This window comes from Panthera uncia, chromosome D1 (assembly GCF_023721935.1).
Source record: "Panthera uncia isolate 11264 chromosome D1, Puncia_PCG_1.0, whole genome shotgun sequence".
Lineage (NCBI taxonomy): Eukaryota > Metazoa > Chordata > Mammalia > Carnivora > Felidae > Panthera > Panthera uncia.
Window position 1 is genome coordinate 10231975 of NC_064808.1, and position 24415 is coordinate 10256389.

The 24415-nt window shown below is 39.7% G+C and overlaps 1 protein-coding gene and 1 non-coding gene across 2 annotated transcripts; both read left to right on the plus strand.

Annotated features, from left to right (window-relative positions):
• Nucleotides 1–4233: 4233 nt before the first annotated feature.
• On the plus strand, nt 4234–5341 carry LOC125915628 (olfactory receptor 10V1). Its single transcript, XM_049621562.1, has one exon. The coding sequence runs from the start codon at nt 4234–4236 to the stop codon at nt 5161–5163; it is 930 nt and encodes a 309-aa protein (XP_049477519.1). The 3' UTR covers nt 5164–5341.
• A 4632-nt stretch (nt 5342–9973) lies between these two features.
• On the plus strand, nt 9974–10075 carry LOC125917504 (U6 spliceosomal RNA). The gene has a single exon (XR_007456211.1). It is a non-coding gene; the product is annotated as a U6 spliceosomal RNA (small nuclear RNA).
• The last annotated feature ends 14340 nt before the right edge of the window (nt 10076–24415 follow it).

The window sequence follows — 24415 nt, forward strand, 5'->3', positions numbered from 1 at the left end:
AAAGAGGAATTATGCAATATAAGGTGACATAGGAAACTACAAATGGAACCAGAGGTGTGTAAAAGATTTCCCCAAAAATATTAGATACACCTGCCAGGCATTCTACCCAGCAATTTAAATCTTTCTCAGTCTCAAGATAGATAATGGAAGGAATCAATGAATCGCTATACTTTATACACTGCCATGCATCCCAGTAGGTTCTTTTATGGACATTGCTCCATTTTCACCTCAAAACATTCTTGTAAAAAAGTGAGCTGTTATTCTGAGCAAATGGAATTCTCTCTCTTAGAGAGAGCAAGTGACTTAGCAAGATCACAAAACTATTAAGTAGAAAGCTGGAATTTGAATGCACGTCATTCAACTCCAGCATAGCCTCCTCTGTAACATATTTCTTGGAAGGATCATCTCCCCCAAATTATATGCTTGTTTTATATACGCATTTTCCTAAGTTCTAGTTGTCTAACCAAAGAGGCAGTTTACTGACTTAGTGAAAAGACCACCTTTTAACTAACTTTTCAGCCCTTATTTTAAATGTTGCCTACAATTTTAATTGAGGGAAACTGACAAGGGGGGGGATGCAAAAGTGTTTTAAACACAACAAGAATAAGGGGAAATCTGGCCAACAGTCTTGTCCCTATGACTGCACAGAACAGATGACATCCCAATCATCTTTGCATCCCCTGCAGTGCCTTGCATGTTTAAATAATGAATTTAAAAATGCTTGGATAAGTCGAGCAATCTCTTTGGAAGAGATGGACCAGATAATGTGCCAGAGCTCTGATTCTGTGGGCATCTATGACCTTTTATGGCCACTAATCAACCCGGACAGGAATTACATGAAGGACAATTCGTGGAGAACTCGTGGAGCCATGTTCTTCATTGTCTGATGGTAAACAGTCTCAGGAGATGATAAACCATCTTTCCAAAGACTAGCTATCCCCTGAGTGTTTTCTCTGAGCCTCACTTATCTTAGAAAATGGTGACTACTACTTGAGTTGTTTTCTTTTGAATAATAAGGGAGGAGACTTTCCAAATCAAGACTGTATATTTGGGAAGTCTGGAAAATTATTTTTCATTGGGTAATAGCCAATCTATGGTCTAAATCAGTACATCTAAAGCTTTTCTATTTAAGTACTAATTAATTAACATGAGAAACAATTTATATTCGTAAGGACTTGGCGAGCAGCCACAAGTAATAAATCTCCTGGAAATCTTGTTTTTAATCTCCCAAAATTCATGCAGATCTTCCTTCTCTGTATACTATCTCCACTTTTTTTTACATGAAATAATTTTGCAAAAATTTTCAAGGTAAAATTGACCTTTTTTTTTTTTAATTTTTTTTAACAAAATTTACCTTTTCAGAAAGCTGCACCATCTTGATTCTGGGACTTCATTTTTGTCCTGGACATAGCTTTGTACCCTGTAGATTGTAGAATATACACATTTTTTTTTTTAAGTTTGTTTATTTGTTTTTGAGAGAGAAAAAGCATGAGTAGGGGAGGGACGGGGCGGGGTGGGGAGAGAGAGAATCCCAAGCAGGTTCCACGCTGCCAGCACAGAACCCGACACAGGGCTCAAACCCACAAACTGTGAGATAGTGACCTGAGCTGAAATCAAGAGTCAGACGCTAAACTGACTGAGCCACCCAGGCACCCGGAATATGGTTTCGGAAGCATGCATAGATACAAATAACCACCACTATCCCTCAGGATTTATATAAAGAATAGTCAGTAAAGCTTTCAGTTATTTATTTGCACGATGCCCAACATTTGGTTCAATATTTTGGCATCATATAGAAGGAGTATCTGAAAGAAATATCAAGACCATCTTTTGAAATGTGTCTACTTGGTTTCTTCTTTGCAATAACGAAAGCACTTCATATAACCTACAATTCATATAGCTTCCAGATAGAACCTAACTTACATCTTTATCTTCTCACAATGAAGAGACTACCATGGGTGGGGAAATTTGCAGAAAGAAATGAAGAGAATAGTTAGATAGGAAACTGGATAATGTGGCACTTGGATTTCTTATTCAGAACCCTGGATTTCATAGTATTTCTCTATGTTTGATTTCCTGTTCCCTTTTCTAGACCTTGTAATGAAATGAAGCCAATGCAGCCTATACATTGCATTTAGACTCAAGTGCTTTGAGGAAATTAGGTGGATTTATGCCCAAGACTTCCTGTGCCCAAGGAGGTGGTAACTGAGAAAACAAATGAACAGAAGGCACCATTTGGAATTTCCATCTCTAGTGTCCTTCTTATGAATTGAGTTATTCATTTGTATTCACCTGAATAGGTTTGGTTCAATACAAAGCTACTGTGTTGGTTTTGGGACTAGACTCTTAGCCACCAGAAGACAGGATATTAAAACTTCAGGCTCCTATGGAGACCCTTTGGACATCACTCAGGACTCTGGGGCCTGGGCCACAGAAGACCTTCTCTTCGTTTCCATGTTGTCTCTCGTGAAGGATGAATTAAACCACTCTCCTCCGTCTTCACCCAAACATCATAGTTTTTAACCAAATCCTTTCTCCCTGCTCCTCATAAGAGAAAGAAAGGAGATTCTTTTTGTTACATTGTTATGGGCAGCATTTACTCAATAAAACAACAGTCTAGATTGTAATCATGTTTTTCAAATCTGAAAATACTGTAATCTAACATTTTTGTTCTCAGATCTTAGGTGCTCTTTTTACCATTGACCATCTAGAGTTCTACCTATGGATGAAAATATAATCAAATAACAAAGCCATTTAGAAAATATAAAGTAGTATAGAAGGAGGCAGTATGGTATGAACCAAAATCAAGCACGAGACTTTTGTGGTCAAATAGACTGTATTCAAATCCTTCCTCTCTCACTTTCTACCTGCGTGACTTCAAAACATTTCTTAACCTCTTTAAGCCTCTGTCTTCATCTGTAAAATGGGATGATAATAGTACAGGCCTCTTAAAATGGCTTTGTGGACTAAGTGACCTAATACACCTAAATCATTTTCCACCATGCCTACCACTTAACATGGAATAAATGACAATTTGTCATAAGACGCATCCTCTGTCCTCAGGGAACATAGAATATAATTTGGAACTGGATATAATAAAAGACAGTGTACTAGCACTAAAATCATAACACTCAGAGAAACATAGAATTTCAGGGAAAGGAGAGAGGGACTTTTTTTTAACTGGAGTGACCTAGGAAGACCATGAAAAGAAGAACATGACTTAGAATTTGAAAGCTGAACAGGATTTGGATTAGGCAAAAGAGAGATGATGAGATTTCTAACTGGAAGGAGAACAGAAGTATGTGAAGCACAAAGAAGAATGATGGAGAAGAAGCCAATGAGTAGACTCCATAGTACATGACAGGGATAATTGAGGCCATGGTGGGATTAGCCTAAAACAGTCAAGTCCAAGAGACACTGGAATCATCAGCAGAGGAGCATGAAGGTCATTTAGGCAATGGGAAGGCACTGAAAATGACTAAGTAGGTGGGTAATGTGATAATGGAGAACAGGATGGATGATAACGGGAAGAGGAAGGAAAATGGGAGATTACACAGGAGGCTATCGCAAGAACCCAAATGTAAGATAACAATGGATAGAAATGACTGGGGCAGTGGAAAAGAACCAAAGCAATAGATATGAGAAATTTTTGAAGGACAAACTATCAGCATTTAGGAACAAATTGAAGAAAGGAGAGAAAGCAGGCTGAATCAATGTTTCTAGGTGTCGAGCTAAATTACAGTGTGTGCTGTAATATCACAGCACACCAGGACCACAAGTCTCTTTAAATTATAACCTACATCCAATTAAACTTTCCGAAAATGTTTTTGCTTTGAGTTTCCCATGATGAGTTAATACCCTGTTTTATCCATTTTGTAACTTTGAACTTTAAGCTGACTTTATTCATTCATTCATTCAGTAAATACTTCTTGGAAAGCTTCCTGTATTGGACATGGTGCTAGGCACCAGAATCAAAGCAAAGAGCATCAAAATCGCCACCATGGAGGATTTCTCAGTCCTCCTCTTCAGGGTAGAGGAAGAAATGAGAGGAGTAGCATATGTGTAAATTATAATATTCCACGATTTGCTCTGAAATGAAAGGGTGCCCATAACCACTGAGGTACCTCAGAAAGTGCTCTAACATTAAACAGGGGATGTGACTGTGTCACATTAAATGGGAGGTACCTAGAGACACATGTCATCTTTCCTTTTTCTAGATCCAGCACACTACCCATGGAAGAAATAAATAAAACTGCAAAGATACAATTCTTCTTTCGTCCATTTTCAGCTGACCCTAAGGTACAAGTAGGGATTTTTGTGGCCTTCCTGACAATGTACCTGATCAGCCTCAGCGGAAACACCACAATTGCAGTCATTGTCCAGATCAACCACTCCCTCCACATCCCCATGTACTTTTTCCTGGCGAACCTGGCAGTTCGGGAAATCTTCTATACATCTTCCATTGCCCCACTGGCCTTGGCGAACCTTCTTTCAATGGGCAGGACTCCTGTTTCCATCCCTGGCTGTGGGGCCCAAATGTTTTTCTTTGTCTTCCTGGGTGGAGCTGATTGTGTCCTGCTTGCAGTCATGGCTTATGACCGGTTTGTAGCAATCTGTTACCCTCTACGATACACCCACGTCATGAGCTGGCCCTTGTGTGTGGAGCTGGTGGTAGGGTCCCTGGTGCTGGGGTTCCTGCTGTCGCTGCCACTGACTATTTTGATCTTCTGTCTCCCATTCTGCAACAACAATGAGATTTACCACTTCTACTGTGACATGCCTGCTGTCATGCGCCTGGCCTGTGCAGACACACACATTCACAAGACTGCCCTGTACATCGTCAGCTTCATCGTCCTAAGCGTCCCACTCTCATTAATCTCCATCTCCTACGTCTTCATCGTGGCAGCCATTTTACGGATCCGGTCAGCAGAAGGGCGCCACCGAGCCTTCTCCACCTGCTCCTCGCACATCTTAGTGGTCCTCCTGCAGTATGGCTGCACCAGCTTTATATACTTGTCTCCCAGTTCCAGCTACTCTCCTGAGATGGGCCGGGTGGTGTCCGTGGTCTACACCTTCATCACTCCCATTTTAAACCCTTTGATCTACAGTATGCGGAACAAGGAACTGAAAGATGCCCTACAGAAGGCGCTGAGGAAGTTCTAGGTAGGATGATCCCATGACTTGTCAAAATCGGACACTTGAGGGCAAAACGGGATGCTATTAATAATTATGCTGTGACAGCATGCATGAGCCAAGAATGTCCTCGCAAACTGAGATATGGCCCACTATTCTAGGATCACCAGAGGAGAAGAATACTACTGTGTAATTGAAATAAAGCTGTGTCATGGAGGGCAGCATGTCCTGGGCATTGATGGAGGAACATCAACATTTATTGGACTTTATATACTAGGCACTTTACATGAGTTATCTCACTTAGCCCATAGTAAGTACCACTGTCCTCATTTTTTTAGAAAAGGAAACCAAAATGGCTAACAAAAGACATACCCAGGATGAGAACACAGGTATTTAAAAAATCTAAAGACAGGCCGCCTGGCTGAGTGGCTCAGTTGGTTGAGCCTCTGACTCTCGACTTCAGCTCAGGTCATGATCCCAGGGTCATGGGATTGAGCCCTGCATTGGGCTCCATGCTGAGCATAGAGCCTGCTTCAGATCCTCTCTTTCTCCCTCTGCTCCTTTCCCCTGCTTCTACTCTCTCTCTCTCTCTAAAAAATTAAAAATTAAAAAAAATTGTTAATAGAAATCTAAAGACTAAGCTATCTTCACACAATATTGGCCAAGCAGGCCCTGAATGCCAAAAAAAAAAAAAAGAAAAGAGAAGAGAAGAGAAAAGAAAAGAAAAAGAGGTTTGGCAGTTGGCCAAAGGAAGGGGGACTTTTTTTTAAATATGGTTTTGTTGTATTAACCAAAAAGAAAACTCATAACTCTTATAACTTTTAAAGAGCACCCCAGCAATAAAAAGGATAGTAATGAAGGAAAATGCTATTTAATTTAATAAGTGAAAATATGGGAAAGGGAGAAAGTGAGCCTTGTTGAATCTCGGACTCCACCAGAATCCCTTCTATACCATCTCAGTGTTCCAGACTCTGCTTGAGCTTCCAAGGAGAGAGATCATTAACTTGTAAGACACCACATTCTTGTTGGACAACTTGTTTGTTACAGTACCACACATTCGTTTGAGCTAAAGTCCATCTACAAACAACTTCCTCCCACTGATCCTGTTTTTACCCTCTAGAGCTTTCTTCTCCTTGACAGTTCTTCTAAGTATTAGGATGGATTTTGTGTCTTCTTTTAAGTCTTTAGCTCTCTTCTCTGTAGAGCAAATACTCCATCAGTTTTCTCTCCAGGAGATCATATTTGTATGCTCTCACACCAGTCACCTTCTAATTTTCCCTCGTTCCATGTCCTTCTACAAATTTTCACCCAGAAATGAACACAATCCACTGAGAATATTTTGTTCTGCGGAACTGTTATTTTCCATGACCTGTGAACTATGTTTCTATCAATTGCTCTTGATCACTGTAACCTCTCATAAATTTGGTATCAAATAAAACCTCCATATTGTTTCATATGCCTCTCAATACTGCCTGACCACAATTTATTTTACTAACATATGTGTAGGACTTCTCATTTAACACTAATATATTGATTTTTTTATTGGTTTAGTCCAAGAGATCCAAACTACCAAAGTTATCTTCAGGAATTATATTATTCATCTAGTTTTATGTCATGGTCAAAATTACAATTATATTTCATTTCCTTTGTTGAAATCATTAACCAATATCTAGAATAGAACATGATAAATAAGCACCTATGGTAGTCCTCCTCTTTGGGAATTGTTGTCCAACTGGATAGAAATATGCTCAGTTAATACCATCAGTGGCACATTGTCACAGTTATGACCCTCCTAGTGGATCTCCCCTCCCTGAATCCGTGCCCCTGAGAGGCCCTCGTGCCCCTATGGCTATGTGACTTGCTTTAGCCAATGGGACATCAGCAAATATATTGCAAACAGAGGCTTACACTTGCCCTTTGATGTCTGTCTTCCCTTTCTGCCCTGAACCTGACACATGAAGAAGTCAGGGCTAGGATGACACCCAGAGATAAGCCACCAAGGAGGTTCCCTAGACCAACCCCAGTGGATCCACCAGATGACTGCAGTCATGTTATTGGACCCCACCAGAAGAACCGCCCAGCTGAACTGGCTTAAAATGCTGACCCACAGAAATACGGGCAAATAAAATGATTGATAAATTTTAAGTCGTTGAGTTTGAAATGATATATTTTGCATCAAAAAATAACCGATTCAGGGACATCTGTGTGGCTCAGTTGGTTGAGTGTCCAACTCTTGATCTCGACTCAGGTCATGATCTCACAGATTGAGATCAAGCCTTGCATCAGGCTCTGCTGACAGCACACAGCCCGCTTGGGATTCTCTCTCTCTCCCTCTCTCTGCCCCTCCCCCACTTACACACTTCTCCCTCTCTCAAAATAAATTTAAAAAATTTTTTAAAATTCTTAAAAAAAAAATAACCAATTCACCATCTGGTCTATAATAAACTATATCTTCAAGAAAGATATCATGGGAAGCCTATCAAATCTCTTCATACAATCAAAATACACTACAGCACTGGTAAAAATCTAAACATTTAGACACCTTATGTTAAAAATGATGTGCATTTGGCATGATTTATCTTGGGTCACTGCATATGGGCCTTTACATCACCAGGCTTTTCACGCCTACAGATTATCTAATCAATCATGCATTTCCAGAATTTTACTAGGGATTCACAATGAGATGGTTATCTTATTGTTTTGAAATCCACTGGTAGTTTATAAATTTTTTTATTTCTGTAGCTTCATCTGAATGGGAAAAGAAACATTTCAGTAGTTGTGAGTGCCTTGGGGATGGAGAATATGCCTTTAATCTTGAATTCCCAGCATCTAGTAGAGTGGATAGCATTTATTAGACTCAGCTGATTTACTATCAAGAGATAAATTACATCTAGGGAGGGTGGTTACCGCTCATAAAAACTGTATGTTCTTTATACAAAGGGATTGTGTTCTAGCCTTTTTCTACCATTTGTATCCTTCACTGCTCCCTTCACAGTGATGGTACTCCATAAATATTTGTGGAATTGAACAGGACTTCTTTTGGAGATCTTTTTTTTTCTGGTTTTCAGATTTTTTAAAAATATTTTTATTTATTTTTGAGACAGAGAGAAACAGAGCATGAGCAGGGGAGGGGCAGAGAGAGAGGGAGACACAGAATTTGAAGCACTTTCCAGGCTCTGAGCTGTCAGCACAGAGCCTGATGTGGGGCTCGAACTCACGGACTGTGAGATCATGACCTGAGCTGAAGTCAGACGCTTAACCGACTGAGCCAGCCAGGCGCCCCTCTGGTTTTCAGATTTTTTAAAATGTTACTGATAAATGCACATTCTTTTTTTATGTTTATTTTGAGAGAGAGAGAGAGAGAGAGAGAGAGAGCACGCACACACAAGCAGGGAAGAGGCAGAGAGAGAGAGAGGGAGAGAGAGAATCCCAAGCAGGCTCCACACTGTCAGCACAGAGCCCAATGCAGAGCTCAGTCCCATGGACCATGAGATCATGACCTGAGCTGAAATCAAGAGCTGGACAACTGAGCTACCCAGGTGCCCTTATACATTCTTATTATAAACTTTTTTGAAACATTTATTGCTAATATTTATTTTTGAATGCCTTATTTGATTCTATATCTATAAATCCTATATTCCCTAAGACTTGCAGATAATAAAAAATAAAAATGGGAACTACAAAATACCCATCTGAGAGAAGTAAGTAGAAATTATTATTGCCTATTAAAAGAAGATCATGGGGCACCTGAGTGGCTCAGTCAGTTGAACGTCTGACTCTTGATTTCGGCTCAGGACATGATCTCACAGTTCATGAGTTTGAACCCTGCATGGGGCTCTATGCTGGCAGTGCAGAGCCTGCTTGGGATTCTCTCTCTCTCTCTCTCTCTCTCTCTCTCTCTCTCTCTCAAAATAAATAAATAAACTTAAAAAAAAAGAAGATCATATATTTTGCTATATTTAACCCAGTTTTAGCAAGGGTATTTTTAAACTTTCATCACTCATAGAAAATTTTGAGAATCTATAACTTTCACTTGCTGCAGAGTGGATGGTATTGATGCATATCCTCTTTATTCCAATAAAGAGCCAAATGGACAGGCATCCTTTGCAATTACACCTGGAAGAAAATCCCAAACAGACCCTCATTTTTCTTGTCCTCCTTTTACAGTGTTGCACTGTTCAGAACAGAGGAAGGAGGGTAATGAAGAAAAGTTGAGTCACAAGACACTAGAAAACATGGGGATAGTGCTGACAGAGGAAAGCAGGATATCTGAGGAACCTGTGGGGCCATGAAAAGATGAGAGGAGTCAGGAGTTATCACAACGGGCAGCAGGGAGTGGATGGGGCACCAGATCATCTACCATGCTCCTCTGGAAGGAGGATCATGGGACTGAGATCCAGGAAACATGGAGACATGGTTCTAGGAGCTATAAACTGGGAAAGTCACTTTCATCCTGCAAGCTTTGGTCTCACTATCTAGAAAATGAAAGGATTAAATTAGTTAATACTAGGATATCTACAAGCACTAACTTTGATTCCTTAATTTTCCCACTTTCTGTTCATGTCTATCAATACTCAGGCCATTTCTGCTCACTTTGGACAGGCCACTTTCCTACCCCAATGGTAATCGATTTTTAGCTGCTTCTCAATCAGCATGTGAAAATGAACAATGTGGGCATGACCAAATGGGACAGCAGTTAACCCTTGTCTTCTCCCAAGCAGGACAGAAAGTCTGAATGCTGGGATTCTGTGGGCCTCTGACTTGGGAAACACACCCTCCCAAATGTGGTTTCAAAACTCAGACGTTGCCATGTGACTTTCTTATTATTTAAAAGAAATGAGTGCTCGCTTCACGGCACGTGTGCTAAAACGGAACAATACTGAGATGGGCAAGGAGCCGGCACAAGGATGGTGTGCAAATTCATGAAGAGTTCCAGAGTTTTACAAATAAAAGACTGAACTCATAGATACAGAGAACATATTAGTTGTTGCCAGGGGTAGAGGATGGGGATGGGCAAAATGGGTGAAGGGGGTCAAAAGGTACAAACTTCCACTTATGAAATAAATAAATCTTGGGGATGTAGTGTGCAACGTGGCGACCATAGTTAACAATACTGTGTTGTACATTTGATAGTCGCTAAGAGACAAGATCTGAAAAGGTCCCATCCCAAGAAAAAAAATTGTAACCATGGTGACGGATGTTAACTAGGCTTGTGGTGATCATTTTGCAATACATACAAACATCAAATATTATGTTGTACACCTGACACTAATATGACATTAAATGTCAATTATATCTCAATAAAAAATAAATATGTAAAAAAAATAAAAGATATGAGCATGATAGCAGTAGGACAGCAGATAACTGGCTACGTTTTGTGTGTGTGTGTGTGTGTGTGTGTGTGTGTGTTAATTATAAACTACAAACTTGAATCTTGTGTTTGACTAGTGTGGGACAACTTTCTGATCTTTAATTTGCCAGTCCAGTTAGACAGCCCTCCTAACCAGGGTATGCATGTACTAAGCCTTTGCCATTCAAAGTCAGTGTGCAGCTAATGGAGAATTTGGCAACATGGTATACACACAATCTGTTTCAACCACCATCTGGTGAGTCTTCACACAGTTCAGGACCTAAAAAGCTAAAAACTCCCAGACTCTCTAGCAACGTAGGATGATGTATTTAGTTTCCACCAATCAGATGCACTCCCTCAAGAAATGAATTAAGACTGAATAACCCAGGAGCACCTGGGTGGCTCAGTAGGTTGAGCATCTAACTCTTAATTTCAGCTCAAGTCATGATCTCATGGTTCGTGAGATCAGGCCCCAAGTCGGACTCTGTGTGGATAGTATGGAGCCCGCCTGGGATTCTCTCTCTCCCTCTCTCTCTCTGCCCCTCCCTGCTCGTGCTCTCTCCCCAAAATAAATAAATAAGCATAAAAAAAATACCTAAGTGGTATACCACCATTCTTTTCTAGGACATATCTTTTATTTATTCTTTTTAATTTTTTTTTATGTTTTATTTATTTTTGAGAGAGAGAGAGGTGGGGGGAAGGGGCAGAGAGAGGGAGACACAGAATCTGAAGCTCTGAGCTGTCAGCACCGAGTCTGATATGGGGCTTGAACCCACAAACTAGGAGATCATGGCCTGAGACGAAGTCAGATGCTCAACCGAGCCACCCAGACACCCCTGACATATCTTTTTTTTGCAGCTTTTTTTTTTAAATTTTTTTAACGTTTATTTACTTTTGAGACAGAGAGAGACAGAGCATGAACGGGGGAGGGTCAGAGAGAGAGGGAGACACAGAATCTGAAACAGGCTCCAGGCTCTGAGCTGTCAGCACAGAGCCCGACGCGGGGCTTGAACTCATAAACCTCGAGATCATGACCTGAGCCGAAGTCGGACACTTAACCGACTGAGCCACCCAGGCGCCCCCCCGACATATCTTTAAAAGAGATGTGTTTTGTGTTGAGCTGTTCTGCTCAGCAACACTTCACCTAAAATGGCTTTCCTGAACACCACCACCCCACACACCAGGACAAGTGACCACACTGTCCCCCTCGTTCTTTTTGTACCTTGTGTATAACTCCATCACAACATCTGTAACCCTGTAGCACCCTTATTTCTCTTCCTCAAGTACACTGTGACCTCTTTGGAGGAAGAAACTATCTCTGTTCCCTTGGTGCCTAGAAATCCCGAAAATATTGAATAAATTTATTAATCATTAATTTACAGTCATCCTTTCAGGGCCAGCTAAGTCTTTGCCTCCACTGTGAAGCTTTATGTGACTCTTCTTGTCCCTCCCTCCTTTATGATAACATCCCTTTCAAAGGTCAGTCTCACATTGGACCTGACTCACATTTCACGTCCTTGTGTTTTATCTCCCAAGTCAGATGCTGACCTCATTGATGGCAGACACTATGCCCCTTATGTCTTCTAATATCTCACAAGACTTGCCACAGTGAATGGGTGGCACTCAAAAAAAATTATCTAGAGGAGCACCTGGGTGGCTCAGTCAGTTAAGTGTCCAACTCAGCTCAGGTCATGATCTCAAGGTTCATGAATTCAAGCCCTAAATCAGGCTCTCTGCACTGACAGCATGGAGGCAGCTTCGGATCCTCTGTCTCCCTCTCTCTCTACCTCTCCTCTGCTCTCTCTCTCCCTCTCTCTCTCAAAAATAAATAAATAAACATTTGTTTTAATTATGTGGAGAACTACAGGGTAAATAGCCTATTGGAAGAAACTGAACACACCAATCAAAGCACAGAAATACTCCAAAGACTAACACCGACCATGTAAAGTACTGTCCTCAGTGGATGACTAAGGACATCCACCACTGCTTTTCATGAAACATGTGGGATCACACAGTACACCCAGAGCCTACCATTCAACTATTCTTTCATGACTGACTTTTCAGATTTCCCAGCCTCTGTGTCCTGTCCTTGCTTTCAGGGATCCCAGGAAGGGGGAAGCCACCAGCTGTGCACAAAGATGTTCTTTGACCTTGGTAGTTAGGTTCTTCTGCTTCAGTGACCTCTCGGTAGAGAAAGTCTGAGTCTCCTTTGGTATACATCTGTGATCATTTGCATTTCTTCCAGTTGACTTAATTAAGAGATGAAAAGAAGTGACGAACTTTCCAGCAGGAACAAATGTATGTCAGCACCCTTACTTACCCACCTTCCAAGAAGAAACTCCAGGCTATTCTTTCTATAGAAAGAAAGAAAGAAAGAAAGAAAGAAAGAAAGAAAGAACAAAAGAAGGAAAGAAAGAAAGAACAAAAGAAGGAAAGAAAGAAAGAAAGAACAAAAGAAGGAAAGAAAGAACAAAAGAAGGAAAGAAAGAAAGAAAGAAAGAAAGAAAGAAAGAAAGAAGGAAAAAGGAAAATGGGGAGAGGGAGAGAGAAATGGAGCCTGGATATCAAGGTGCTTCCCCTATTACCTCTCTTTGGAGAAAGCATGGAGTATGATTTATTTATAATGTAATGTAATGAGTTAGTTCTGCTCCAGTTGTAATGATCCTTCGAGTCTTGGGAAGGCCTGTCAATAATTCTTCCCTTCATTCATTCCATGGCTGTTTACTGAACATCTGCTATGTGTGGCAACCTGCAACATAGTGGGAATGCAACAGTGAGTGAGCAGAGAAGATCTTTGCCCTCGTGAAGTTTACAATCTAATGGGAGAGACAGCCAGTAAACAAAAAAGATCATGACAGACTGCAGTCATTGCTATGAAGGCAGTAGCCATGGTAACACAATAGGAAGTAATTGGGGAATATGTACATTAGGTAAGACTGAATGTGTGCACTCAATTTCCCCCGTTGTTAACATTACTATAGTACATTTGTCGTAACTCAATAACCAACATTGACACCTTATTACTAACTAAAGCTCATGCTTTATTCGGATTGCCTTATTTTTTCTTTAACATCATGTCCTTTTTTCTGTTCAAGGATTCCATCAAGGATACCATACTACGTTCAACCATCATGTCTCTTTAGGTCCTTCTTGGCTGTGAGTTTCTTACACTTTCCTTATTTTTGATAACCGTGGCAGTTTGAGATGTCCTGGTCAGGTATTTTGTAGAATGTCCTTCAAATTGAATTTGATGCTTAGACAAGGAGTTATGGGTTTTTTTTAAAGAAAGACACAAAGTGTCGTTCTCATCACATCACATCAGGGGTACTATCGACATGACTTCGCTATTGATGTTGACTTCCATCTCGTGGCAGGGATAGTATTGGTCAGGTTTCTCCAATATAAACTTACTCTCCGTTCTCCCTTTCCATACCGTATTCTTTGGAAGGCAGTCACCACAGTCAGCCCACACGTAAAGAGTAGGGAATCATGCTCCCCCAACTGTGCGGGAGTATCCACATAAATTATTTGGAATTGTATCATATGGGAGATTTGTCTACATATTTTACGTATTTGTACCATTTTACATAATACATATTTATGCCAGCATATAATCAGGAATAGATTATAATTCATTGCTGCGTTTTTAAGACTATGAATATTTTTATTTACTACAGATAAGAGATGAAAGATGAGAGAAATGAAGGAATGGAGCAGTGGAGAAAGATAGGAAGCAAGCGAAGAGAAGAAATGAATAATCATCATAAGACTTACTTTTCTTGGCTCAGTCTTTTAAACATACATCTACTGTGTAAAGACACTGAGAAGATATTTGCAAAAAATTTAAAAAAGATTTAAAAATAAACAAACATGCAATTCAGAAAAGAGAGGTGGCTCAAAATCTGGATCAGGAATTCAGGCACCGAGTACCTCCCACCTCTCTTCTAATTTCATCCCATACCCACCATCAGGGAGTATATGAGATCTTGGAACCTAAAGATGGAAAAGACATGTTGTTCTCTCTAAGTAGCTCACAGTCTAGAAGGGGCAGCAAACATACTAACAAACCACCACGATCTGATGCAACAAAGGCTAACAGTGATATATGTGCTGTGAGGGACTTGGGGGGAGTGGATTACAACCTGGGGTAAAGGACCCAGCCTTCCCAGGTGTGGCACTAGAGCATGTGAGGAGGTGAGCTAGAATTTCCTAGGATAAGAACTGGAGAAGAACACCAGGACTGCCACGAGGAGCTAATAGAATTATTTTACCATTAGGAAAGATAGCATATATATTTTTCCAAGGTATCAAGAATCTGAAGATTAAATTAATCAGATACTATGGCTTTGTAAGACATGAGAAAGAGGAAAAAGAAACTAAAACTGTGCATTCTGAAACATGAGTTGCGCCAATGCACGAAACAAGAAAATATCTCTAAACCCCAGTATTTGGGAACTGGTATCCTTTATTGAGATGATGAGTCTTTCTTTCCTGTTATTATCTGAGTTCTCTTTGCTAGAGTTAATTTAACACAAACTCAACTTTATTCTTGAGTGTGATGATTATGCCTTAAGGTCACACAGTGTCATTTGAGAATTATTCGACCATGCCCACATGCATATCCCTAAAGGTCCTAACTTCATTTATTAAGGCCCAGGGTATTGAATCTGGGGACCAGATAATTACCAAGCTGAAGCCCTGGTCTCCTGACAAATCTCTTGCTGCAAGTGTCAACATTCAAAACTCCAACAACTTCCATTTCTGGTTCTTGTCCAGGTTTTAAAGCCAATTATTTCTTTTTTTTCCCTTATTTTTTTTTCAATACCCATGGGCTTTGATTATTTCGTTTACCAGCTTCCTTCATTAAGATGGGTAAAAACAGACAATGCTATACTTCCAGATGACTTACCTTTTGAACGTCAGAGTCCTTGCTGTATAAAAGACTTTTTCATATATAAAGCTATTCTAAGAATATTACCATGTTTCCCTACTAAACTGACATAATCTACAATTGTGAGATTGAGAAATAGAGCATGAAGACAGTTAAGGCATTTGCCCTGGTCACCCAGCTAGTAAGGGACAGAAGCAACACTTGCGCTTAAATATTCTGCTTTAAGTCCAGCCCACTGCAACTTAAATGTTCTGATTAAGCCCAGCTCACACTGAAGGCACATAAAAGTTCCCAGACTAAACTGTATGGATATACTGCATGGCTCTAAATGGGAAACTCCATGATCTACTTTGTCATTGGCTTTATGAAACCTTGGCTTCCACATTGTAATGGGTCCATTTCCTCTCACCAAATCTGTACATAGTACAGAATATCCGCCTGGGGAGACAGTTAAACAAATCAACCTAATGACTGCAAGCAAATGCGGGCATTATGCCTTCTGTGAAAAATGACTTTTCAGTTCCAAAGTTTTATATGAGTCATTTTGCCACCAATTATTTGTGATATATTGAGGACCCTTAAAGATCATCCAACACGATCTCCTAATTTTTGCAAAAAAAAAAAAAAAGAAAAGAAAAGAAAAGAAAAGAAAAGAAAAGAAAAGAAAAGAAAAAAAAAAGTAGTAAGGACACTCGGAAGGTTATCACGCCAGCAGTGGAAACACCGGACCTAGAACCCAGACCAACCTGGTTCTCAGCCAAGTACTCTTTCTGACGGACCACATGGAACTAAAGAATGCAAAATTTCCTGGGGCACTTGGGTGGCTCAGTCAGTCAAGTGTCTGACCTTGGCTCAGGTCAGGATCTCCCAGTTCTCAGTTCTTCGTGAGTTCAAGTCTCACATCAGGCTCTCTGTTGTCAGATCCAAGTCAAGCCTGCTTTGGATCCTCTGTTCCCCTCTCTCTCTGTACCTCCCCTGCTCATGCTCACTCTCTCAAAAATAAATGAACATAAAAAAAAAAAAAAAAGAATACAACAGTTTCCCACAGCCTGCTGTCTAGAACACACTATTATGGTTATCAACCTTCATGTTCTAGCTAGGAATTTGGTCTCAGAAATAATCATATTTTTCTTTCTTTTTTTCTTTTAGAGAGAGAGAGAGAGAGAGAAAGTGTGCATAAGTGGAGGAGAGGAGAGGGCGGGAGGAGGGGGGGGGGATCTTAAGCAGGTTCCACACTCAGCCCCTGAAGCAGGGCTTGACCCCACAACCCTGGGATCATGACCTGAGCCAAAGTCAAGAGTCGGATGCTCAACTGACTGAGTCACTCAGGCACCCCTAATATTTTTCAATTGTATAGTGAATTTCCACTCACAGAATATCTTTACATGTACTTGATCCTCAAGACCAAAATGTTCCCAGTTTGTCATTATATTACCTTTGTTTGGCAAATGAAGAGCTCACCAGAGTTTGAGAGATTTGCCCACAGTCTTCTGATGGCAAGCATACTGCTCTTTTTAATTTTTTATGCTTCTTTTTCAGTAAACTAATAATAGGGCTATCAGGGCAGACTGCATAGCCAAACAAGTTCATCTGACTTGCCCAGCAACCTAAGTTCATGCTTAAATTTAAGTGTGACCTTATTGTCATTATAAAAGTCATCCAGAGTTATTACAGACAGTGTTTAAATGGATAAAAATAAAATGTTCTTAAAAAAATATCAACTGTATTCCCAGCACTAAACAACTGTCATTTACATTTTGTTAAATTTCCATTTGGTCTCTTGTACAGCATATCTTTAACATATTTGTAATTATACATTATCTTTTTTCACTAAAAGTCATATTCATTTCCTATGTCCTTTTGTAGATATAGTTTTTGATAAGATTTTTTATAAGATTCTAACATGTTCTTTTTTTTTTTTTATTTAGGAGACTGTTTTTGTCTTTTTCCTTTGTTCATTTGTTTCTTAAATTCCACATATAAGTGAAAACATATGGTATTTGTCTTTCTCTGACTGACTTATAATTAGCATTATACCCTCTCAATCCATTCATGTTGTTGCAAATGGCAAGATTTCATTCTTCTTTATGGCTGAGTACTGTTCCATTGTATATACACCACATCTTCTTTATCCATTCATTTATTGAAGGACACTCAGGCTGCTTTCATAATTTGGCAATTGTATATAATGCTGCAATAAACATAGGGGTGCATATATCTTTTTGAATTAGTCTTTTCATATTCTTTGGGTAAATACCCAGTAGTGGAATTACTGGATGATATGTTAATTTTATTTTTAATTTTTTTCGGAACTTCCCTGCGATTTTCCAGAGTGGCTGCTCCAGTTTGCATTCCCACCAAGATACACAAGAGTTCCTTTTTCTCTACATCCTGGCCAAGACGTGTTTCTTATTTCTGATTTTAGCCATTCTGACAGGTGTGAGGTGATATCTCATTGCAGTTTTGATTTGCATTTGCCTGATGATGAGTGATGTTGAGCATCTTTTCATGTGTCTTTTGGCTGTCTGCATGTTTTCTTTGGGGAAATGTCTGTTCATGTCTTCTGCTCATTTTTAATTGTGTGTGTGTGTGTGTGTGTGTGTGTGTGTGTGTGTGTGTTGAGCTGTGTAAGTTCTTTATATTTTGGATACTAACCCCTTATGGGATAGGTCATTTGCAAATATCTTCTCCCATTCAGTAGGTTGCCTTTTTGTTTTGTTGATTGTTTCCTTTTCTGTGCAGAAGTTTTTTATTTTGATGTAGTCCCAATAGTTTATTTTTGCCTTTGTTTCCCTTGCCTTAGGAGACATATCTAGAAAAATGCTAACTACAGCCAATGTCAGAGAAATTACTGCCTATGCTCTCTTCTAGGATTTTTATTTCTATCATGTTCTTAAAAATTATTTGTTCAAGGGATTGTGGCTATGTTTTTTTAAAAAATTATCTCAGAGATAGGTCCTAAAGTGTATGATATCCAGGAGGCAAAATATTCCAATCAAGAAGGTGAATGGAAATATAAATGAAAGAAAGGTAGCTAGGTCAATAATTGTTGAAGCTGAATAACAGATACACATGGGGGTTCACTGTACTGTTCTAGATACTTTGGTATTTTGACATTATCCACAATACCAAGTTTTTTAAAAAAGAAAAACATCTCATCATGTGACTGCAATAGTGTGGTAGGTTCAGACTGTTGTTTCCAATTCTTTCCTCTCTCCCTCTGCCACATAACCTTGCAGTGGCAGAGTAAACTGGCTGGCTCCATTGACATTGGCCTTGGTCACATGACTCTCTCTGACCAATGAAATTTTAGTGGGCATGATAGTGCATAGATTTCAGACCTGACTGCTTAGTTTGACTAATCTCCTCACCTTCCTGTATCACAGTGGGAACAGCATGCCCCAGGAAGCAGTTGACCCTTCAATCCCAAAACAAGACATGTGTGGTGGACCTGAACACAGTCTAAAGCCTGGATCCACACTTAGCCAACCTGCAGCCCGAAGCAGAGCTGTCACAGCTGACACACAATCCCTGTATAAGCAAGTAAAACTACAAGGCAATAATTAAAAACTTGTAAGTCACTAGGTTTGGAATTCATTTGTTATACGACATTTTTGCAGCAATAGCTATTTAATACAGAGAGTCAAACAATTCCCCCCCAAATTGAACATTTTAGATATTTCCAGTTTTTCAATAATACAAATAAAGGACTTTTTTTTTGGACATAAAGCTTCTCTACTACTTCGGATCATTAAATTCAGTTATAGTGGTATGATGCTGTTTATATAGGGAGACTGAACAGTTTTATTTGTGGATATTTTTCTAAAAAGGAAAATTATGAAAAGAATTAAAACAAATTCATTCTTCATTTCTTGATATCCGAAAGACTGTAAATACAGTTTTTGTTTTCTCTCTTGACATTCAAAAAGATCCTTTCCTATTTTTCCAGGGCTTGGTAAAACTGGTTACTCTGTTACCTTTCTTGGGTTCTGTCTGTTTCTGCGCAAATCCCAAAGACCATAAAATTACAGTAGGAACATCCAGTGTTAAGGCGGTGGGCTTCATTGCAAATAAAAAGGCTTTTAGTTTTATTTTCTAGAGATTGCTCTATCTTTATGTATATACCCTGCATATTCAGTTCACCAAGATTGTAAATGAAGCATTGAATCCCATTGGTAAATCCATTATTCACCTGGAAAACTCAGGAATAGGTGGCCAACCACAAAATGAGCCAAAAGGCATTAGAGTATCTATGAGCAATGGAATCCAGTGTCCAATGTGGCAATAACTTGTGAGGAACAACTGAAGGAAAAATTCTGGGGCTTCTTCTGAGTCATCATTCTGATGAGAATTCTCATTGTTCTGATGAAAATTCCAACCATGTTTTGTTATTGTAGCCAAAACAAGGAGGGAGCAAAAGTAGGGAGAGAGGGAGGAGAAGAAAGGGAAAGAGGAAGAGGGAGGGCAAAGCAAATAAAGAGGAGTTCTTGTTGTTCCTGGAGGCCAGGAAAATTACATATTTTTTTTTAATAGCTAACACAATAGTTGCTACAGAAAGAGAAGAAAAAAGAATGAGCTAACACACAATTGCTAGACAAAAATGTGAAGTCACAGAGGATCCTGGCTAGCTTCTCAGTTATTCCAATTAATCATATGCACTTGAAACCAAGTTAGCTCCACTGCCATGCTACTTTATGACAGTGAGCCTCAAAGTGCAGATCCCAGGACCAGGAGCATCCGCATCTACGAACCCATTACAAAGGCAGATTCTCAGGCCCTACCCCAGATCTATGTAACCAGAAGTAGGAGAAGGTGGGGTCCAGCAATCTGAGTTTTTAACAAGCCTTCCATGTGATTCCCATACGTAATAAAGCTTAAGATCCACTGCTCTAGAAAGTAGTCCAGTTGGGAAGGGATCAACATTTCACAGTGGTCCCCAAATCTTTACCATCTATTCCCCACCCTCGTTCTCTATAGGATACTAGAGTTGACAGGGTTACTATCAACACTGGTCTCAGTAATTTCTCTGGTTGTTGGATTCAACGTGTTGGAAACTCTTTTACCACAACCACCACTCGCTTTTTATGTTGTGATTTCAATGTCAGTTCCATTTTCAAAGTGATATCCATTTTCTGATGTGATATTCAGATATGTTCCACATGTGTTCTACCCAGTGGCCAGTCTGGCACTTGGAAAGTGGTTTACCTCTTAGTTCTGCTCTCAAAGTCTTTAGTATGCTGTTTGGAATCCTTTCCACCCATTTCTGACTCAGGGGTGAGCCCAGGAATTCATAAACAACTTTATCAGGTCACTTTCCAGAGCTCCTCCCTCTGCAAAATCTGCCTGGTACTTTCCAGTTCCCTGTGTTCTTCTGTTTGGTCAGAAGGCTGAGGCTTTATTTACCTACTCTGAAGGGAGTTTCTCTGGGCTGCACCCAGGTCTGAGCCCAAATAGCAGGAACACAGGAGAGAAAAAACCCAACAGGGGTTCACCCTACCTTTTAGAGACAACAAGTTCTTTGACTGGAGACAAAGGTAACTTACCCCTGAGTTTTAGGTGCCTGTGGGTCTCACTGCTGCCATTGTCACCAGCAGGAGATCCCTTTCTCAGTCTGAACTAGATGGTTCCTCTTAGAGCCTTCTCTATCCATGCCAATGCCCACTTCTGGGTTTCAGGCTGCCTTGAGTCCAGGCCAGGAAGAAACAAAAAGAGGCAAACCGACTACCAGTTCAATTGTACTTCTAATTCTGGCCTTCTTTCCCAAACTACTTGTTACTATTTGCTTTTCAGAGACCTCAACTGGCTGTTCCTTGCTTTCTGTCCATGTTTTAGAGCTGCATTCAGTGGGAGGGACAGGATAGATTATGCTGACTCCATTTTACCCAGAGCCAGAACGAACGAAGATATTCCTTTTTTATAGAACTAAAAGCTCTCTCTCCATAACTTCTTCTTGCTGGTTTTTGTTTTACATCCTGGGATCTCACAAAATAAAGCTTTTGTTGTTGTTGTTGTTGTTGTTGTTGTTGTTCTCCTAAAGGTCCCTGTATCTTCAAGTTTCCTGTTCTCAAAGCTAAAATAAAAAGGGTAGAGGTTTTATAGAGTTTATGTTTCTTATATTATGGTAAATAAACTCTAGCCACATATTGACTTGGTAGATACAACTTGTGGAGTTTCCAAGTTCAGTTGCTTTTTTAAATCTCCTTTGGAAGTCAAAAAATAGACTTGCACGAAGTTTCTTCTCTATCATGAGATATATCAGGATTGGCAGGATGCTTACATTTGGAGATACTCTTAGCCACTCCCCCCAAAATGTGTCTTATTTTGGTTCAGAGATGAACTCCAGGGCCATCTATGGTGGACTCAGTCTTCACCTAAGTTCTGCAACAGCTGTTCCCTGGTCCCTGGTCTCCTGGAGAAAAACATAGTAGTCATTCTTTATGGCTTTTGGCAATTCTACAGTAGCCTAAACTTTTCTTTCTCCTGGCAGCTTCAGCGGTTCTGGGCTCCAGGGAGTCTAATTCTTAACCCTGATCTGTCCAATTTGCCTAAAACATAGTTACTTTCCAATTTTTAGGTTGTTCTAATCCTTACTATACTGTGACACATTCGTCTTTGTCTCTTCTACAGCATTTATACCTGGTCTTCCAAGATTTTCCGATTGTCTCTTACGCTTTTATTAACTAATGCCTTTTTCCTGGGAGTTTCTTTTAAAATCTCTTGTCTCACTAAGAGCAGTCTTCATTCTGTTTCAAAATTCTCCTTTGGGGACAGTTCCTGTAGGTTCCTTTTTATTGTTTCCTCTTCCCAGGTCAATTGCAAACTTAAATGCTAATACATCTTCTGGCACAAAGAAAACACTCAAAACAAATCCTTGTTGAACAAAAATTGATTGTGAGTCCCATGAATGAGCAAGGCTTTCCAGCCTAAAGTAGTTCTTCTCATATCGCCAGATCTTTGATGTCTCATCATTTATGTGCCCAAGAAGATTGATTTACGTTAACAAAAATCTGTTGAATAACTAGCTACATGTGTAGAATTTTTAAAAAATAAATTTACCAGAGGTGTCTGGGTGGCCCAACTGGGGTCTAGCTTCGGCTCAGGTCGTGATCTCACAGCTCATGAGTTCGAGTCCCGTGTCAGGCTCTGTGCTGACAGCTCAGAGTCTGGAGCCTGCTTTTGATCCTGTGTCTCCCTCTCTCTCTGCCCTTCTCCTGCTCATACTCTGTCTCTTTCTCTCAAAAATAAAATAAAAACATTTTAAAAAATTAAAAAAAGAATAAAAAATAAATAAATTCACCAACTGGTACAGCCACTCTGGAAAACAGCGTGGAGTTTCCTCAAAAAATTAAAAATTATCCTATAACCCAGCAATTGCACTACTAGGAATTTATCCAAAGGATACAAAAACGCTGATTTGAAGGAGCACATGCATCCCAATGTTAATAGCAGCATTATCAACAATAGCTAAAGTATGGAAAGAGCCCAAATGTTCATCAGCTGATGAATGGATTAAGAAGATATAGGGGCGCCTGGGTGGCGCAGTCGGTTAAGCGTCCGACTTCAGCCAGGTCACGATCTCGCGGTCCGTGAGTTCGAGCCCCGCGTCAGGCTCTGGGCTGATGGCTCGGAGCCTGGAGCCTGTTTCCGATTCTGTGTCTCCCTCTCTCTCTGCCCCTCCCCCGTTCATGCTCTGTCTCTCTCTGTCCCAAAAATAAATAAAAAACGTTGAAAAAAAAATTAAAAAAAAAAAAAAAGAAGATATATATATACACACACACAATGGAATACTACTCAGTGATGTAAAAGAATGAAATCTTGCCATTTTTAACAATGTGGATGGAACTGGAGGGTATTATGCTAAGTGAAATAAGTCAGTCAGAGAAAGATATCATATCATTTCATTCATATGCAGAATTTGAGAAACTTAATAGATGAACATAGGGGAAGGGAAGGAAAAGTAAGATAAAAGCAGAGACAGAGGCAAATCATAAGAGACCCTTAAATACAGAGAACAAACTGGGGGTAGATGGGGGTGGGGAGTTAAACGGGTGATGGGCATTATGAAGGGCACTTTTCCGGATGAGAACTGGGTGTCATATGTAAGAGATGAATCACTGGGATCTACTCCCGAAGCCCAGACTACGCTGTATGTTAACCAACTTGAGAATAAAAATAATAATAATAAATAAATAAAAATAAATTCACCATTGTATCTGCCCTTAATCAGATATGTAGTCTAATAATTTTTTAAATACACAATTACCTATAAGACAATATCATAAACAAGGTTTCCATAAAGAACTGGGAAAGTTTAAAGAGCCTGTTCCTAAAGATGCTGTTAGGGGAGGATTCATGGAGAAAATACTTCTTTAAGTAGAATTTTAGGAAAGGTTGGAGTTTGACAGCAAGATACCCTAAGATGTCTAGTACAGTGACATAAGATGAGCAGAGGCACAGAAGTGGGAAATGGTCTGATTAGCATTCAGAGTAAAATTGAGATACTGCTGGAAAACCTAATGGAATTTAAGAAGAAAAAAATGTCCAGAGAGAAGGTCATGAATGGCAAACAGGGATTTTGTTTTCAAACAATAGTATAAAGTGGGCCACAGAGCAGAAAAATAACACGAACAGTTTTTAATATATAATAAAGCAAGTCACCTGGGTGGCTCAGTCAGTTAAATGACCAACTTCGGCTGAGATCATGATCTCACAGTTTGTGGGTTGGAGTCCCACATCGGGCTCCAAGCTGACAGTGTGGAGCCTGTTTGGGATTCTCTCTCTCTGTCCCTCCCCTGTGTACTCTCTCTTTCAAAAATAAATAAGCTTCATATATATATATATATATATATATATATATATATATATATACACACACACACACACACATATACACATACATATATATTCATATATATATTATATATGAATATATATATATTATATATGAATATATATATAATATATAAAATAAATCAAAACATGGAGAGAGAGAGAGAGAGAGAGAGAGAGAGCCTGCAAGAGGAGGAGGGGCAGAGAGAGAG

What these genes read in the sequence shown, in the direction of transcription:
- LOC125915628 (XM_049621562.1), top strand. Translation starts at nt 4,234, where the DNA reads ATGGAAGAAATAAATAAAACTGCAAAGATACAATTCTTCTTTCGTCCA.